Here is a 20,536-nt window from a genome sequence, read left to right as displayed (position 1 = left end):
GAAAATCCATGTGTGAGGAGATCGTTTTGGGCCGTTCCTGTAAAAAAAGTGAGGCGCGAACCGGAAAAGTTTCTGCCGATCACAATTCAACAACGGATTATGAAAGAGTGGATAACGCTCGAAACAGGCGGATTCTTCCTGATGTAAGAGGTGAGTCTACCCTTTGTTTTTGTAGTTTTGGCGTCGACATCATCCTAGCGCGCAACGTTCTGTCACTTTTCAAAAACAGTAAAAACGGCGAGAAACGCTGGCAGCGACGGCCTTTAGCGATCAGGAAACTGCTGGCAGCGAATGAGTTAAGGATTCTGTTATTAGTGCAGAATAACCCAGTCCAAGTGTTGGAAACTTGTAATAGAGCATCTTTTTTTGCTTTTTGTAACAATTTAATCTCTTGTTCTTGAATAAATAAATACATTAATAAATAAATAATCACATCATAACCCTCTTATGAGTCTTTAAACCTCCATCCTTTTCCCATTAAAACCTGCTGCTGGACTCGACCTGTGGATCTGCTGCTGGTTATACTTACACACATAAACAATCCCAGACTTCCACATAAATGAACACATGATGTGAGACTAATGGTGGGATCTTTAGGAGGTTGGAGCTGATTTGATCTTTGGTCTCAGCTGAACTCATCAGTCCTGAAGTATGTAAACTCCATTTCTCTGAACAGAGGCTGCTCAGGAAGCGCTGAGACAGAACTTCTTCATCAGTTTTACACAGAAATGCACTTTAAAATGAAAGACATCTACATTCAGGGAATGTTTGGTAACTTCTCAAACAAAATCTAAAACAAAAGAAGTCTCAGTGGTGGCAGAGAGGTTCTCTAGGAGGAACTGATTAATAAAAACAGCCACAGCATTCAGTCCAGAACTTCATTTATGCATTAATCCAATCAAAGCTTCATTTATACATTATTTTAATTAATATTTTAGTTTTTAGGCTCGGAGATGTTTAAAAAAATCTTTAATTGACTTTCTCTGACTAAAGTGTTAGCTGTGGTAGCATCTGGTGCCTCAGACTCGACATGTTCACGTCCTCTGAGAAGCTGCTTGTGGATGAAAATACTGGAGTTTTTATTTTTAGCCCCGTGATTCTTGTTGACTTCAGCAGTAAAGGGTTGGTCTCATTAGACGTGATCCCTGGAGGATTACTGTCAGTCATCTCCACGTGTTACACTCAGATGAAAATGGCTTTTCATCGAGGGAATTCTCTTTTCTAATCACTAATTCCCTGTTTCCCGTTCCTGCCATTGTTCTCTCTTTGTGGTTTCCTCCTTTATATTTTCGCTCAGAAACAAAAAAGATGAAAGTCTGAAACCTGGTTAAGGTTTAACCCTGGAAAACAGGAGGAAGCTGCTGACCAACACGCCTGGAATGTAAACATGATTAGGATGTGTACGTTGTTTCTCATCTCAGTCAAATGCAAATGAAAGTGACAAAAGTATCATGACACAAACTGTGAGCCCCTGCTGCCATCTCCTCAGTGGAGCCCTTGTTCAGATCCCCTCCTGTTTCCTACTCCGTTCCATCCTGGTGTGAAAAACAGCATCACGTGATTACAGCAGCGATAATCAGAACCCATCAGAACAGAGGCCAACCCCAGATTACAGCGGATTAAATAAAGAAATGTTGCTTTTATGGCTCAAGTCTCAGACATATGGTGAGTTTATGTGCTGATGTTCGCTATGACACAACCCACTTAATGGTGTGATCGCAGAGCTGAATCTTCTAGGCACGAGGACTTGTGGGTCTCAGAAATGTCCCATCACATGAACCCAGAGTCCAGCCAGCTCAAAGCTCAGAGTGCAGTACAGACATTTTGTAAACTCCTCCAGTTTACACTGGGATTGTGTAAAAACCATCAAAGATAGCAGAACACCAGTTCAGCCAGGTAAAGTCAAACTTTCTGTGGGCTTTCTCACTTGTTTCACCTGACACTGTGACCATGTGACAATGCTACCCCATCTGCTCTCTCATTTAGCCATACTTTCTCCCACACTTCTCGTGCATCTGGCCGAGGTGGTGGAACGGGCGTGTTAATTTCCAACAAATGGATATACAGTCAGTTGCTACCCATCACTAAATGCAACTCCTTTGAATACCATGCCATCCAGGTAACTGTACCGAAAAAATTATTTTTGGTTGTCATATATCGTCAACCAGGTCAACTGGGAGACTTTCTTGATGAACTCGACACCCTGCTCTCCTCCATTCCTTAGCACGACTGTGCCAAAATGGTCCTTGGAGACGTGAATATTCACCTGGACAATCCCAGCTCATCAGGCTTCCTGTCACTAATGTCATCATTTGATCTAAAACTAGTACAAAGTCCTCCAACTCACAAAGCTGGAAAAGCACTTGACCTCATTTTCACCAGAAACTGTGCCATAGACACAATCTCTGTCACACCGCTGCATCTTTCCGATCATTACTTCATCCATTTCAGCACAACTCTACAAGGGAGGTCCACTGCTTCCTCCCCAATGGTCTGATTCCGCCGAAACCTCCTCAGTATGGCACCTAACCACTTCTCCTCTCTTGTCGCCTCCAATCTTCCATCTCCCAGCACATTCTCTGCTTATGAACTGAACGATGCCACCGAGTCACTCTGCTCCACACTCTGCTCTTGTCTTAACAACTTGTGCCCTTTAGCCAGGGCCAGATTAACACTTTGTTGTACCCTGGGCAACAATATTCAAGGGCCCCATCATCACGACCCAAGGATCACCATAATATGGTCACATACAGAATATATTACTGTAAAATGCAGTAAATATACTCAATACTTGAATGCCTGACATTACGTAACCCGCTCAGGGTAACCTTTGACCCACCTCGTGTGGACTGACCAATGAGGAGAGGGTCTTAACTTGAGGCCCTCTCTTCATTGGTCAGTCTGCATGAGACTGACTCTCAACCGCTCCCAACTGACGTCCAAAGTCATAGGCAGCGAAGCGTCTCTGTGCAGCTCAAAAGCCCGGGTGGACAGTTTGTTTAATATAGGGTGACCATATTTCCATTTCCAAAAAAGAGGACAGGGGATCTGTGCCTATGACATCACACTATGGCAACGCCACACAAACCACGTTGGGACCCATTTTTTGTAAGAACTAAACTAATATCAGATTCTGCCAATAAAAGGGCTCAAAAACAATTCATATGTAAATATTTGGCCAATTTATTGCAAAATCTAATTTTTCTGCTTCAGTGCTGCAACAAGGTTTAATTAATAAAAAATTATTATACCTTTTGTTTTACTACAGCATCGGTAAACTTCCTGTGCACAGATTATTAAGGATGCTTGTTTCAGCTGTGAGATTAGACGATAGGATCAATGATAAAATAAGTTGTCACACACTCCATGGAAACTTTCAGAGAATCCACAAATAGTGGCTTTCAAATGGTTTTGTTACTTTTTGCAAGTTTAGAAAAGAAGCAGATGAGACAGCATGTCTGATAATTTAGTTTTTCATCTGATAATATTAGAACATGTCAGCAATGTCTGAGGGGTTTTTACAAACACTGTATAACTAATACTCCTGGAGAGGGTATGAATTACACAGAGGCTTCTGGGGATCCCAGTTATGGGGGGTGGTGGTGGTGGTGGTGGTGGTGGTGGGGGGGGGGTCATTTAGCCTTGGCCCCCCAAAATGTCTTGAAATGGCCCTGGGTGTGTGAGTTTTGAAGGTGATCAGACTGTATCAGATGTATAAATACTACATATGTATAACATTGCTTTATACAAGTAAAAACGAGTAGTGGAGATAAATCTACCTACATTTGACTTTTCAACACTTTGTTTTGTTTTCTTGTTTTTATTTAACTGTTTTCCTGTCCTGTCTGTCTCTCATCTTCCTGCATCTCCTCTAAACTCTCCAGAAAACCTGCTGCCTGGATCCTTACTTTTTCACCTCATCAGTTACTTCTGAGCAGATCAAAGGGAACTATCTCCCTACCACAAAGCGGAGTGCGCGTTTCGATGCTGCATCAGTGAGGTGAAATCACCGCAGCACAGGTGATGAGCTCCGCAGTAGCAGAGTGCTTCAGGCACAAATAAGACAGAAAATAGAGAACATGTGCGGACATGAACGATCATGTGCTAATTATAGTTTTTTGGGTGCGCCACTTTGAGAATGGACCGTGCGCTGGAAGCAGCAGTCTGGAGCGCTGCGCAACAACGCGCTGTGCCGCTCTCTGTGCTCTCTGCTCAAAAGAGTCCATAAATGATGTAATATACGTAGGTAGAAAACTTTTTTCCGGCTCCCTTGGATGTGTAAGATATCCAGCTCCCCCATAATTCAATGCCTGCTCCTGGATGAAAAGCCGGACATTTTCATCAATACAAGAACCCCCAGTCCGGACGCCCGGACAGAGAGTGAAAAGTGGACATGTCCAGGGAAAACCGGACATACGCTCATCCAATTTTAATATAATGCGGGAGATTACAGATAGGCCTACAGTATTTTGCTCGTGCCCTTGCTGCCCTGGGCCCCTTAGAGTTCGTGGGCCCTGGGCAATTGCCCAGTTGCCCATATGGTTAATCCGGCCTTGCCTTTAGCCACTAGACCAGCTAGATCCTCTCAGTCGCACCCTTGGCTAAATGATACCCTCCGGTCTTTACGCACCAATCTTAGAGCTGCGGAATGGAAATGGCGCAAAACAAAAGATCCTGGTGATCAATTGAAATTTCATGAATTACTGTCCTCATTCTCTGCCAGCATCACTGATGCAAAGAAAGCTTTCTACACTGACAAAATGCTCAGCTCTACTGACTCTCAGAAACTATTTTTGACATTCAAAACTCTGTTCAACCCTCCGTCTCCACGTCCTACCAACAATCCATCAGCTGAAACCTTTGCCTCATTCTTCACTGATAAAGTGGCAGCTATAAGCAAACAGTTTACTCAACTGGCCACTTCTGAACATTCGCTACCACAAACTCCTTCTAGCCCAACCATCTCAAGCCCTACCGCTTTATTTTTCTCTTTTTCCCCTCTCACTGAGAACTGTGTGTCCAAGCTTCTTACGTGCAGCCGCCCTACTACATGCCCACTCGACCCCATTCTGACTAAGCTGCTCCAAGCTATTGCTCCTACAGTAGCCGCAGCAGTCACACAGGTGATCAACGCATCACTGACATCCGGTACATTTCCCACCTTTCTCAAGCATGCTCAGGTTAAACCACTGCTAAAAAAAACATCTCTTCCTCCAAATCATGTGGAGAACTACCGACCTATCTCTCTCTTCCCTTTTCTGTCCAAAATCATTGAAAAGGTGGCTTTCAAGTAGATCACAGAATACTTCTCACAAAACTGTCTGCTTGACCCTTACCAGTCTGGGTTCAAAAAGGGCCACTCCACTGAAACTGCTCTGTTAGCAGTGACTGAATCTTTAAAAGAAGCTAGAGCGACTGCAAAATCCTCAGTGCTTATCCTGCTCGACTTATCGGCTGCATTTGACACTGTCAACCATGGATTCCTTTTGTCCATACTCTCTAGCATGGGCATCACAGAGAAAGCACACGCCTGGTTTGAATCATACCTCACAGGACGATCATTCAGTGTATCTTGGCTTGGACAATCCTCTACCGTGCACCATCTTGCCACAGGAGTCCCCCAGGGCTCTGTACTAGGACCTCTTCTCTTTGCCATGTACACCACCTCACTGGGTGAGATCATTCGATCACATGGCTTCTCCTACCACTGCTATGCAGACGACACCCAGCTCTATCTGTCATTTCCACTGGATGACCACACTGTCTCTGCACGAATATCAAATTATCTCTCTGACATATCAAAATGGATGAAATCCCACCATCTCCAGCTCAACCTTGTAAGGTTATGAAGTTCATGGTTTTCAACTCCATACAGCTGGCCCCTGGGCACAATAACACCGTGTAGAAAAACCAAGGTCGGGTTGTTCCTCAGACTGTTTACATTCCAGGAGAAGAGTCCGAAGGAGAAGAAGAAGCTTTACCTAATCAAAGTACTTTATTTGTGATTAAAATTATTAAGCAAAACAGATGTTGATCAACAATAATCAAGTGAATGATCTGTGAAATAAATATGTCATGAATTATGTTTAATGAAACCAGGACTACGGTGCAGACATACTGATCCTCATCTCCATAGAAATGCATGACACATTGTTCCAACCAATCAGAGCTTTCGGCTGCCGCAGGAGAATCTGGTGTTGACTTCAAGTGTCCAATCTACTTTACTGAAACTTATCAACAATTCAGAGATATAAAACAAGGCAACGCCATTTTAAGTCAGTTCCATTTTGACTTCAGTTCTATTCACCATCATCCTAAAGACAAGCGCAGCCTGGCCGGATGCGTTTTCTTTAAACTAAGAACTGTGAAACGGGAGATTTTCGTCGTTTAACAACCCGACGACGTCCTTTCAAAATAAGAGCAACTGCTGACGCTGCTGAATCGTACCGGGCCGACCCTCCAGACGGGTTTTGAAACGTTGTGACCGCTGCACCGACAGCTCCATCGTACATCCGAGGTTTCCAGACCTGGCAATTCCTGATCTACTTGGGAGACCCCACTGGGTACGTACACGGCAAAATAGCGGCTCATGTCATCACTTTATAAGCCTCGTGATATCTAGTCATAACAAAGACGACCAGATTCGATTACGTCATCCTAGAGAATCTGAACCAGACCCACACACACACACACACACGCACCAACACAACATCCGAATCCATTCTCATCCATCACAGAGTAGTCCTGGTAGATTGTTTAGAATTTATAATTCAGAAATTAAAGATTCTCAAACGATCCCATATATCTCTCTTTTCTTGTCTCAAAGTCAATACAGAGTGTTTAATTAAACTCCCTGATGATAAAAACAGCCTATTCTTCTGTTTATAAAAGTGAACTACTAACAGTGTATTAAAATACAACTTTGGTTAGTTACATCACTTTGATTCCGTTACAACCTCTCTAAAACTGAACTACTTGTCATCCCAGCAAAACCATCCATACAGCACAATATCTCAATCCAAAATGACTTCCTATCTCTGGCTCCTTCAAAGGCAGTTCGAAATCTGGGTGTTGTGATTGATGAACACCTGACCTTTAAAGATCATGTTGCCTCTGTTGCCCATTCATGCCGCTTTGCGCTGTATAACATACGAAAGATCAGACCATACCTAACACAACATGCCACCCAGCTCCTGTTGCAATCTACTGTCATCTTCCGCCTCGATTACTGCAATGCCCTTCTAACTGGTCTTCCAGGCTGTACTGTGAGACCTCTTCAAATGGTCCAGAACGCAGCGGCATGTCTGGTATTCAATCAGCCAAAAAGAGCACACGTCACCCCTCTGTTCATTGGGCTCCACTGGCTACCGCTAGCAGCATGCATCAAATTCAAATTGCTAACAATAGCATACAAAGTCCGAGATGGTACGGCTCCCATCTACCTGAATCCTCTTGCAAAGGGTTACTTCCCGGCCCGGCCGCTCCGGTCATCACAAGATCGTCGGCTAGCAGTGCCTACACCACGCTCAGGACAATCCTGGCTCTTCTCATGCATCGTTCCACAAATGACGAATTACCTACCAAGCACTACCAGAACAGGGGCTTCCTTTTCAATTTTCAAGAAACTCTTGAAGTCCCTGCTCTTCAGAGATCATCTTCTAAACTAACACCCTCCCTGCACCTGTCCCCCCTCTCTACTGTCCACTCCTTTTTCCCTCCTCTCCATGACTGATGTCAAGTTGTTGTTGTTATTGTTGTTGTTAGCCTTAAGGGCAACATGCCGATCATCACTTGTAAGTCGCTTTGGACAAAAGTGTCTGCTAAATACATAAACATAAACATAAACAGACACTTGTTGTGCTTTTTGTAACGTTTGCATTCATCCAACCATTGTCCCAACACCAGTAGTCACTGCTCGCCACTCTAAAGCCACAGCATGTGTGTCAGTTGTGTCTAAGGGTAAAAGCTAAAAATCTCAACTAAACATAAGAATAGCAGGTGCTTTGATGTATTCTCACCCTTAAATAGTTTCCAATTTGTACATATGTTGGAAACTGATAGGGGAAATCCTGTGCTACTTGTTTTGTTGGACCTTACAGCTGCATTCGACACTGTGGACCACTGTGTTACTCCATCGTTTGGAGTATAATGTCGGAATCTCTGGTCTGGCCTTAGACTGGTTCAGATCTTATTTGAAGGATAGGACTGTAAGTGTAAGGTTGGGTGAGTTCAGTTCTGGATTCACACACCTGCGATGGGGGGTCCCACAGGGTTCAACATTAGGACCACTATTGTTTTTGATTTACATTTTGCCACTGGGGGGAACATCATGAGGAAGTATGGAATTCGATTTCATATGTATGCTGACGATTGCCAACTTTACTTACCCTTGGATTATAGAAGCGACTGTCCCATTATTACCTTAATGTACTGTCTAACTGAAGTTAAGTCATGGTTGATGGACAATTTTTTATGTCTGAAAGAAAGCAAGACTGAGGCAGTGCTGTTTGGGTTACATCGTGATTTAGAGCGATCAAAACTGGATTGTAGGGATATGAATGCCCACCTACGTTCTTCGGCAGTCAACTTAGGAGTGACATTAGGTAACGCTTTCGCCTTTGACGCACATGTGGGTGCGGTTGAATCATCCTCTTTTTACCACTTGCGACGTCTGGCCAAAGAGAAGTCATTTTTAACTAGAAAGGACCTCGAGACTGTTGTGCATGCGTTTATCACCACTCATTTAGACTACTGTAACTCTGTCTTAATTGGGGTGAGACAGAGTACAGTAGCTCGTCTGCAGCTTGTGCAAAACGCCGCGGCAAGATTCCTAGAAGGGAAAAGGAAATATGATCATGTAACACCCATCCTGGCAGATCTGCACTGGTTACCGGTCGTTTTTAGAGTGCGTTTTAAAATTCTTTTATTGGTTTTTAAGGCATTGAATGGGATGGCACCAGAATATTTATCTGACTTGTTACAGCCATATATACCTAGTCGTTCGCTCCGCTCAGAGAGTCACCATATGCTTCTAGTCCCCGCAACTAGGCTCAAAACAAGAGGAGACAGGACATTTTCAGTAGCAGGCCCGAAATTATGCAATGATCTTCCATTATCTGTGCGACTCTCCACGTCAGTAGAGGTTTTTAAAAAGGCGCTGAAGACCCATTATTATAATCTGGCTTTTAAATTGGTGTATATGAGTAGTAGTTTTTTTGGTGCAGAAGCTGCTTCACAGGAACATGACATTTAGATAAAGTTAATGCGTGCATGAGATTCCTGCTTTCAACTAAAGACAAATGAAAGATGAACAAATCAGACATTTACTCAGTAAGGAATGACAAAAACTGTGAGAAAAAAATAAACAAACCTTCAGCAATGACTTATTGTCCTTGACACGAAATAAATCTACAATGAAGCCGACACCAAGATAGGAAAAAAAAGAAAAAAACTACCTCTGTGTCCTTAGCTTTTGTTGGAAGGAGAGAAAATAGGTCATGCATACTTAAATAGTGGAGTGTGTGTGTGTGTGTGTGTGTGTGTGTGTGTGTGTGTGTGTGTGTGTGTGTGTGTGCGCGTGAGTGTGTGTGTGTGTGTGTGTGTGTGTGTGTGTGTGTGTGTGTGTGTGTGTGTGTGTGTGTGTGTTGTACACACATGTAACCATGTATGTCAGCACATTTCAACAGATAAATACATAACATGCCTCTAAGGCAGCGAACACAACTGCATTCTGGGACTGAATGTTCATGTTCAGATAGTTTCATTCCCTCTGCTTTTTACTTGCAAGGGTTTCCTCTTTGACGTTTATGTAAACATACAAAAAATAACAATTCACCAGTAAAACAAGCACAAAACAGAATAATGTCCTAATAATGTTACAAGGAAGGGAACTTAAACTGATTTCCGATTTCCATTGGGGGGTTGTCAGTTTTTCTCCTATTAGAAAGGCCAAAGAGGGATATAGTCCTTGTTTACAATCTGTCTCACGTTCATACTTGCTGGTTTCAGAGCCAATCATATTTAAGCCTGCAGTGTTGTCAAGTCTGCTCAGGCCATGTTGTTGTGCCGGCATTTGTAATTCAAGACCCTCTGGCAAAAAGCAGCAATGTTGTAGAAAGAATGTAAGCCAGTTACCAGGAGTGACCCTGAAGTTATTTTGTAATCCCAAGAAGGAACAGCATCCTTTGGTTTTACTCTTGCATTGGGAGCCTAAGTCACTTCCGCATCATGGGTCCCTGGACAAATGAAAAAATGAATGCAAGTCAACGGGGCTAAAAGAGCTATTTTCTAATCTGCTTTGCCTTACGCCCTGGATCACACATATGTTGTACTTCAATTCAAATGAAAACTAATGATGGGTGTTTCGACCACACCTGTGACGTACTTTGAGATTTATCAGCTTGTAAAAGTTCGTAAGTAGCACGACTACACACCAGAAATCGGCACGTCACCATATAATCTCCTCTCCCCTAGCGTAGCTGCTACTTACCAAATGGCCAGACTTATGGTGGTTCATTCCTCCTGAAGGAAAATTTTGATATTTGTTCAACTTACAGCCATTTCCGCTCAGTTTTCTCCGTGTCTTGTTCGATGACGTCACTTTCGTGATGCATATTTGTAGTCCTGGACTTATTTTCACACAAAACCTAAAATAGCTTATCCACCCGTTTGAAATTAAGCGTGTTCTTGGTATCAAAATGTATTTTTAAAATTCATGGGCATCATATGTGAAATGCATGGCACATAACAAACAGAATCGGAAAATAGCATTTTTAGCCCCGTTGACTTTTTCTTCCGGGGACCCGTGGTGCAGAAGTAGATGGGTGTGACTTAGGCTATTAGGTAGAGAATGCTAAAGGCTAATTTTAAGCTAACCATGCCAAAGGTAATTTCTTTAGTCCCGCTGTAACACTGATTGTATCAGTCTCAGACAATGGCGCTCAGATGTTTCTGTGTGTTTACCAACCAGGTTCAGCTCTTCTGTGTTTGGGTCTTACCCAAGTGAGTAAACTTAAAGAGCAAGTTCAAATCAATTCAATTCAAGTTTATATATGTGTGCTCCCAATTGGTAAAGTCATTAGACAGCATGGGATAAACTTCCACTGTTCTGCTGACGATACTCAGTTATATCTATATATTAACCCTGATGAACCTATCGGTCAATTAGACTACAGGCTTGTCTTGAAGACATAAAAAATTGGATGACTCAAAACATTTTGCTTTTAAATCAAGACAAGACTGAAGTTCTCATCTTTGGACCTGAAATTCAGAAAAGGAAATTACTTAGTCATGGAGGAATGGGCCAAAATACCAGCTACTGTGTGTGCAAACCTGGTAAAGACCTATAGTAATCGTTTGACCTCTGTTATTGCCAACAAAGGTTATGTTACAAAGTATTGAGTTGAATTTTTGTTATTGACCAATTACTTATTTTCCACCCTGATTTACAAAAAAATTCTTTAAAAATCCTGCCATGTGAATTCATGGATTTTTTTTCACATTCTGTCTCTCACAGTTGAAATGTACCTATGATGTAAATTACTGACATTTTAAGTGGGAGAACTTGCACAATCGGTGGCTGACTAAATACTTTTTTGCCCCACTGTAAGGAACTTTGGCATCATCTTTGACCAGGACATGTCATTCGAATCCCACATTAAACAGGCTTGAAGGATTTCCTTTTTCCACCTTCGGAATATTGCTAAGATTAGCTGCATGCTTTCCAGGAGTGATGGTGAAAAACGAGTTCATGTATTTATTACATCAAGGCTGGATTACTGTAATCGTTACTCTCAGGAAGTCCACAGAATGTAGTTAAAAGTCTTCAGCTTGTCCAAAATGCTGTAGAGTTCTGATGAGACCTAAAAAGAGAGATCATAGCTCTCCTGTCTTAGCGTCCCTACATTGGCTGTCTGTTAAATTCAGAATAGATTTTAAGACCCTCTTTCTCACATATAAAGCTCTTATCAAGCTCCATCATTCATCAGTGACCTGATTGTTCCATATGTTCCTAACCGAGCACTTCGCTCTCAGACTGCAGGTTTACTGGTGGTTCCCAGAATATCTAAAAATAGGATGGGAGGCAGATCTTTTAGTTATCAGGCTCCTCTCTTCAGTCATTCAACTAAACAGAGAGACTATTCAAATGCTCAGGAACCCTTTGCATGTGTTTTCTATTAGTAATTATACATTTTAGTTGATTTGGGTTTTGTTTCATATCACACTGTGACATTTGAATAATTAAAATGCATGTTTTTATTAAAAGCTTTAGTTTACAGTAAAAACCATGTCTAATGTTTGATTCTCTGTCTCATAATTTTAATTAAAAGTTTTACTTTGAGAGCACATTTTCCTGAACGATTAAAATGCGATTATTTTAGATTACTTAATTACAAAGCCTGTAATTAATTAGATTAAAATTTTTATATATGTGGAGAATCAAGTCCCAACCCTAATATATATATATATATATATATATATATATATATATATATATATATATATATATATATATATATATATATATATATATATATATATATGTATGTATGTATGTATATATATATATATATATATATATATATATATATATATATATATATATATATATATATATATATATATAGTAAAAAGAATTGGTCCAAGCATTGAACCCTGTGTTACTCCACAAGTAACCCTGGAGTATGAAAAAGATTTGTCATATACATTTAGAAAATGATATCTATCAGACAGGTAGGATTTAAACCAGCTTAGCGCTGTTCCTTTGATCCCTAAAACATGTTCAAGTCTTTCTAAAAGAACATTGTGATCAACTGTGTCAAAAGCAGCACTGAGATCTAACAAGACTAGAACAAACACAAGATTCTTATCTGAGGCCATGAGAATGTCATTTGTAACTTTCCCTAATGCAGTTTCAGTGCTGTGATACTCTCTAAAACCAGACTGAAATTCTTCAAACAGATCATTAGTGTTTAAATGTTCACATACTTGGATGGCCACTATTTTGTCAAGGACTTTGGATAAAAATGGAAGGTTAGATATTGGTCTATAACTCATTGGGTCATCTGGATCCAGAGAAGGCTTCTTAAGTAGAGGTTTGATTACAGCAACCTTAAAATCCTGTGGTCCGTATCCTTTTACTAAGGATAGATTGATTATATCTAGAATTGGGGCAGTATCCAAAGGAAATGCATCTTCAAATAATTTGGTTGGGATTGGATATAAAATGCAAGTTGAAGGTTTAGATGAAGCTAATATTTTTAATAACTCTGAAAGCTCAACTGGATCAAAATGGTTCAAACACAGATGAGGTTCTACAGTTACCTCTGATGCTGCCTCACTTACTGAGTGTCATGTTCTGTGCTGAGCTAACATCCATCTCCTGAGTTTTTCTGTTTGCAGGTGGGCATGTCCCGGAGAGCAGCTGCTGTGGATCTCCTCATCAGTGGTCAGGGGATTTAAGGAGGGGCATGACAATTCAACAGCACCGGATGATTGCTCTTACTGGACAGTGTCTCGTCAGCTCTAGACCAGTTTCTAGCTTGTTACCTCCTGATCTACCTGCTAAGGCTTGTACTCACCTGTCCTGTTCCTCCGACCTCCTCCCAGGTACCCTCGTTCGTCTGACTGCTCACCACAAGGAAATAAGAAACTTCTGGATCTCTCTGTCTGCCAGCCATGCCACTTCCCCTGACCACCTGCTCTCCAACGCTCACTCTTGGACTCCTGGTGCTCAGCTCCCAGCTCTCACCTCCACCCATGGATCCTCTCGCTCAGCCAGACCTGACTTGCCTCCTTCTTTAAGCTCCCCTGTCATACTGGAAACCATAAGCCTGCATGTCTGCATGTCTGCGTAGTCCTGCAGCGTCTCCTAGAAAACCGCCTTTTCGTTAAGGCAGAAAAGTGCAAATTCCATGTTTCCTCAGTAAAGTTCCTTGGGTTCGTTTTGGAGGGTGGGCAGTTGAAAACGGACCCTGACAAGGTTAACACAGTTCGTGAATGGCCAACCCCTTCCACTCGCAAGCAGTTGCAACGGTTCCTCAGCTTCTCCAAGTTCTACAGATGGTTTATCCATAACTACAGTCAAGTAGCATCCCCCCTCACTCAGTTAACTTCCACTAAGCAGCCTTTCATTTGGTCGGACGTTGCAGACAAAGCCTTTTTGGACCTAAAGAGCCGTTTCACTCAAGCACCTGTCCTGTCTTGCCCCGATCCCTCTCTTCAGTTTACCCTGGAAGTAGACGCTTCAGACACATGGGTAGGTCCTGTTCTATCCCAGACCTCCCCCTCTAATAACCTGCTCCATCCCTGTGCCTTTTTCTCTAGGAAACTCTCATTGGCAGAACAAAATTATGACGTGGGAGACCTGCTAGAAGTAAAACTGGCACTGGAGGAGTGGCGCCATTGCCTGGAGGGAGCTGAGCACCCCATCGTAATCTGGACCGACCACAAAAACCTCACCAACCTCAAGGAAGCTAAAAGGCTCAACCCCAGACAATCCCGTCGGTCCCTCTTCTTCACCCGGTTTAACTTCATCATGTCTTTCAGACCTGGAACAAAAAGTGTCAAACCCGATGCCCTATCCTGCCAATAGGCATCAGAAAAGGACCAGGAGCCCACTACCATCCTCCCTCTGTCCTGTGTGCTCGGGTCAATCACCTGGGATACACAGAAGGTCCTGGGTGCCCAAGGAACAGACCCCGGCCCAGGTAATGTTCCTCCCCACAAGTTATATGTGCTCCAACAGGTTCGAGGAACGGTAATCCATTGAGCTCATACAGCGAGATTCTCCGTCCATCCTGGAGTGAGTCGCACTCTCGCCCTGTTTCGTAAGTCCTTCTGGTGGCCCTCCATGTTCAAGGACATCAAGGAGTACATCAATGCTTGTCAGGTCTGTGCCCGCAATAAATCTGTAAACCAACCTCCTGCTGAATTACTCTGACCCCTTCCCATTCCCTCTCGCCCATGGTCCCACATAGCACTCGACTTTGTCTCCGGTCATTCTCCCTCGAAAGGATTCTCAGTCATACTCACCATCATCGACAGGTTCTCAAAAGCCTGCCACTTCATTCCCCTAAAGTCTCTTCCTTCCTCCTCAGTCACAGCCGAGTTACCGATCAAACACGTCTTCAGACTTCATGGCATCCCTGACGAGATCCTGTCCGACCGTGGTCCCCAGTTTCTCTCTAAAGTCTGGGAGTTTGCTGTCTCTCTGGGAGCCAATGTCTCGTTAAGTTCCGGTTACCATCCCCAGACCAATGGCCAATGTGAGCGGCTCAACCAGGAGTCGGAGGCCATGCTCCGTTGTGTGTGCTCCTCCAGTCCTACCAGCTGGAGCACCCAACTTCCCTGGATTGAGTACGCTCACAACACCCACTTTTCATCAGCTACAGGTCAGTTTCCATTCTAATCATCTCTCGGCTATCAACCTCCGCTTTTCCCATCAGACCTCCCTACCACCATCACGGTTCCCCAGTTCATCCGCAGAGCCAGGAGGACGTGGATCCAGACCCTTGCGGCCCTGCAACGGACAGCTGAGCGTAACCGACAGTTGGCTGACCTCCACCGTCATCCTGCCCCTCCATATACCTGTGGGCATCAGGTCTGGCTCTCCACCGGGAACAAAAAGTACTGTCATAGTCTGTGCTGAGCTAACATCCATCTCCTGAGTTTCTCTGTTTGCAGGTGGGCGTGCCCCGGAGAGCAGCTGCTGCGGATCTCCTCATCAGTGGTCAGGGTATTTAAGGAGCGGCATGACAATTCAACAGCGCCGGATGATTGCACTTACTGGGTAGTATCTTGCCAGCTCTAGACCAGTTTCTAGCTTGTTACCTCCTGATCCGCCTGCTAAGGCTTGTACTCACCTGTCCTGTTCCTCCGACCTCCTCCCAGGTACCCTCGTTCGTCTGACTGCTCACCACAAGGAAATTTGGAACTTGTGGTTCTCTCTGTCTGCCAGGCACGCTGCTTCCCCTGACCGCCTGCTCTCCAGCGCTCACCTGCCCGCTCAACTCTTGGACTCCTGGTGCTCAGCTCCCAGCTCTCGCCTCCACCCATGGATCATCTCGCTCAGCCAGACCTGACTTGCCTCCCTCTCTAAGCTCCCCTGTCATACTGGAAACCGTAAGCCTCTACTCACCTTGTTCATTCCCTGCCTGTTGTACAGTTACTCACCATTATCTCTGCCACAGAACACTACTGGACCCGCCCGATCTCTGACCCTCTTCTTCATCCTCATCAAATGTTAATAAATAACTTTTACTTACCTTTTGTCTCTGAGTGATTCTGCATGTCGTGGGTCAAGAAACTTAATCCAAACATGACACTTAGGAAGAAGAAAACACATTAGGGAGAATGCTAACGATTTTGTTTCTAATAGAATTAATTTTACTTGTGAAAAATCCTGATTGAAATAATCTTTCTCTTTCCACCATTTGGACAGGTGAACACCTCACCAGCTACATGGATGGCCAGAATCTCAGCTTTGACACTCGACTTCCGCCAGAGAACTTCCTCAACGGCCATTTCATCGCTTGTACAGATCAGCTTGCCTCTCGGGGTGAGATGGTGGACACATCATGGGCCCTGAAACCCTTGTGGCCCCAAGATGACCCCATCTTAAAACCACCTGAAGGGTTTGTGTCTGTTCAAATTGGCTTTTCTGTAGATGACCTTGTCAGTCTTCAGGTCCAGCATCCTGCTGTCAGTGGGATGATCTTGAACCCTTTTGACCCAAAAGCTTTTCAACATCTTTCACAGGGTTTTGACTCTGTTCCAGAGCTGCGTGCTCTATCTTGTGCTCGTGTCATCTCTCTTTCAGGTGTTGGCCGCTTGTGCTTCGGACTGATGGGAGAAACCAGTTTCTCTAAGATCAGTGAGGGCCACAGAGCCTCTGTGGCCTCGACAGCTAAGATCCTGCAGGGATCGGTCATCCCTCCCGATCCAGGAGGAGCTGATGCTGACAGGGATGCTCCACCAATGACTCCACACCCTGTCACAGGGAGAGTTGATGGTGGCACAAGGACTCCAGCTGACGCTCAGTACTCTGAGGAGGGATCTCTACCCACCGAAGGGGGGGCCGACGCACTCACTGACCTTACTCCACTACAGCAGGCGCTGATGACCTCTAAACTTCAGGGGGGTGAAACACCTACCAAAAGGGGGGTCAGATGTTGCCCTGTAAATCTGCTGGTGGACCCTGATCTCTCTGAACGCGCCCACGTGTCAACCTGGGACCTTCCTGGAAGCACATCTGCTCCGGATCCTCGTAAGCCTGCACCTGTCTACAGCCTTAAACATTGTTGGTTTCAGTTTTCAGGACAGATGATGTTGCTCTTGCTAGTCACATGTCTCTGTCTGTTTTCTCAGCAGCACTCTCTAACTCGACCGTGTGGATCTGGGTTCCCTCTGGGTGCCACATCCAGGGGACCACCAGATATCTTGATGTCCATCCATCACTTGTGGGTCCAGCCAGTTCAGTCTGGTGGCGCTGGGACTTTTTCTAGTGAGCGGGCTCTCCAGAGCCTCATCAATATACCTGTGTATCCTTTCTGTCCTGTTCAACAGACATGGCATAAGATACCAGCAGGGGGCAGTTGGACTCCTCATGATCTGAGGGCTTCTCATCTTGACTTTCAGTTTGCTACAAATCCTGGTCACACAACAGTCACCTCTGGTAAACTGATTAATAACCTTTTGCAGGAAAAATCAGGTCCTGACCTACCAACTAAACCACTCTCTCCGGTCGTGTTTCTCATTAAGATCTCTAAAGGTAACAAAGCACCCATTTATCTATGGGTCCACCAAACCAAATTGAAACCGCACAAAAATCCCATTGATTTAGATATTGTTTCAACCGAAATAGCTGACTACCAACTCGAATCGTGCCAAAAGGGGGGTGAACGTCCGTCTGCTCTCGCTGGGTTCTCTGATTTCGGATCCTGTCGTGAGTATGTGTGTGCATGGCCTCCATGTCTAAACATATTGTACAGGCTTTGTGAATTTTGGCTGTGGTCTGCTGTGGTTCCAATAATCATGTGTTTTCAGAACATAACAGTTAAAAGTGGACGTCTCCACTACCTGGTGTGTCAATCCAAATTCAATCAAAATCCTTATTTGATAATTTTTAGTGGTCTTGATAACTTTTGAGGTTTAAACAGGTGATAACTGCCTTCAGTCAGTTATCTTGGTACTAACCCTCACATTTAGGGACTAACTCCACTGATTTACATTTTTAGTGTTGACTTACATTTCTATCTTTATATAGTGCTTTCGTTAGGGTAATTAAGTTTGAGAACTTTAGGGATTAACTTAGTTAATTTCTCTTAAAGGGCTACAAGCCCTTCATTGCCCTTCATTCTTAGATAAAGCCTTTAATTAGTGCAGGTGATTTTTCCCATACCAGTTAGGGTTTGATTTATTTTATTTGTTTCTTTCATGCTTTATGCACCACATTTTTCGGCGTCACACATAGAGCAGTGCACCCATTTATTCATTTAAAGGTTAAATCCATATAATGCTGACACATAGTACATAGGTACCCACAGTGACAGGTTTATAATTTATTTCTTTGATTTGCATAAAACGCAATCTTCATGTGTCTGCCTCACTTGCTGCTCTGCTGTTCTCACTCATGAGCTACACCATTGGTCTTTGCTGCCTGAGGGACTTCGCAATCTGAGGGTCCTCTACACCTGTGGCTGCCCGCCTGGTGTTCCTGTCGCATGGAGCTTCGCTTCGGTCGTGGTTCGAGACGTTCTGAGTGCCCTGCGCTGAGAGGTCGCCTGGAGGCCATCCGGGGACCTGCCGCTGATGGCTGGTCGTCTGTCTACATCCTGCCCGGCTCTGTGTGGGAACACAGGCTACTTTATCCTTTTGCATACGCCTTTGGAATTACTGCTTATGATAATCAACTGCTATTGAAATAGCCAACTTATCAAGGATTACTTTACAATGATCTGCAATTGTTGACTTAACTAACTTCTCAGGATATGCTCCTGTCTTCACTGGGTGAGGAAATGCTTACCTCTCTCCAGCCTTCACCTGGACTGCAACAGCTTCTTCAGAAAGAGAGTCCCTTCACATCTTTGGTTGCCAACGACAGGTGGTTTTCTGCGACCACCTACCATTGACAAAGGGGGGTCTTGTAGCATCATCAAGGTTCTCTGATTTGTGGCAAATGTCACATTTACCCAGCTGGGTCAAGCTGGGTCAGGCTGCAACTTTTAAGTCCACAGATTAACCAAGGAGCCCTGATGTCTGCTGAGTAGCACTCATTATTTGCTGCTGTTCCGTCCCAGAAGAAGGACACTTCAAGTTCACGATAATAATTAAATAATAATATTAATAAGCTCTTTGACTTTATTGTTTATTAATCATCATAAATAATCACTTGGTTCAATATAAATGTATTTTAATTACTGAAATGAATTATTATGCTTTGGGTATAATAATGATTACTATAAATATGATTATGGTTGATGACAGTAATGTGTGTTCAGGAAATCTGAAGGTCAGCTTCCACCTTATCCATCTAATACAGAGTTTATCCACACAAAGGGTAACTGCCAACACATGTTTTTGACGCATGACCAAAGCTTTCTTGCTGAGAGTGGGTGTGTTCTGAGGACTTTGTAAACTAACTTGCAACAGCTTTCACGTCAGTTCTTGAACCAACACCATCCGGAGGAGACGGTACGGCCGCCCTGATCCTCTGCCAAGCTGTTTTGTCATGCCGATAAGAATAGCTAAGAATAAACGTAAACTGTTACCAGCTGACGAAAAACTCCTTCCAGAGTTATTAATTTCTGAGTTAAGTTAAGATGCAAAAACTCCTTCAGAGTTATGGACTTTGAGACACAAATAGTTTCATCAGTCGTGTGACCCACGGAGACAACCCAGGACTGATTTGGTCGCATCGAGGTCCTTCTACCATCCTCGTGCCCGGAGGAAATCATCTCCACTTGACATCTCGGATCCAAAAGGGGGTCTCCGGAAACTGGGTGAGGTAGACACTTTCGACAGATGATGTTTGATGCTGTTCTCTAAGTAAACAACTCAGTTAGCTGCAAAACATCATTTCCAACCCAGAACGCTTTCCTCTCTCTGAAAGAAACCTTCTGAGAAATCTATTCACGCATCCAAACTCATATTTTCATTTAGCTTTCATCTAGCCACAGGTTTGCTTTTAATACAAGTTTAATATCAAAGCTGTTAAAAATTGTCATTAAATTGTCATCCATGAATTGTCATTTATAATTGTCGTTCAAATCGTAAAGTTTAAAAATTGTTAGTAATAAAATTCTTCATTTTTAAACTTGCCTCATTCTTTGAAATGAAACATAGAAAGGTATAAATGTTTCTGGTTATTGAAAAGCAAAGATTCCTAGCTTCTGATTCAAAAATAAACTTTTGCTATTAAATTTAATTACCTTAAATTAAACATTAATCTTTGGATTATAAATTGACCAAACAGGTTGGGGTATGAACTTAGATCGATTATATAAGTATCCGGAAATATATACACGATATAAGCCTC

The 20,536-nt window shown here is 43.3% G+C and overlaps 1 protein-coding gene across 4 annotated transcripts in view; it reads left to right on the top strand.

The window, feature by feature from the left end:
• Positions 1-20,277, top strand: part of plppr5b (phospholipid phosphatase related 5b) — a 144,181-nt gene extending 123,904 nt beyond the window's left edge. The window contains exons 2-3 of one of the 4 annotated variants that reach the window (XM_070553043.1): positions 16,442-17,266; positions 17,371-20,277. In XM_070553043.1, coding sequence (XP_070409144.1) covers positions 16,462-17,266; positions 17,371-17,504 — 939 coding nt within the window. In that variant the 5' untranslated portion in view covers positions 16,442-16,461 and the 3' untranslated portion in view covers positions 17,505-20,277. Of the gene's footprint in view, positions 1-16,441; positions 17,267-17,367 lie in introns of those variants that run through there. The other 3 variants (XM_070553042.1, XM_070553038.1, XM_070553039.1) reach the window with 3 other exon arrangements.
• The last annotated feature ends 259 nt before the right edge of the window (positions 20,278-20,536 follow it).

The sequence above is a fragment of the Nothobranchius furzeri genome, chromosome 7 (genome assembly GCF_043380555.1).
Source record: "Nothobranchius furzeri strain GRZ-AD chromosome 7, NfurGRZ-RIMD1, whole genome shotgun sequence".
Lineage (NCBI taxonomy): Eukaryota > Metazoa > Chordata > Actinopteri > Cyprinodontiformes > Nothobranchiidae > Nothobranchius > Nothobranchius furzeri.
The sequence above is the reverse complement of the archived record's forward strand: the minus strand, read 5'-3'. Positions and strand labels throughout refer to the sequence as shown.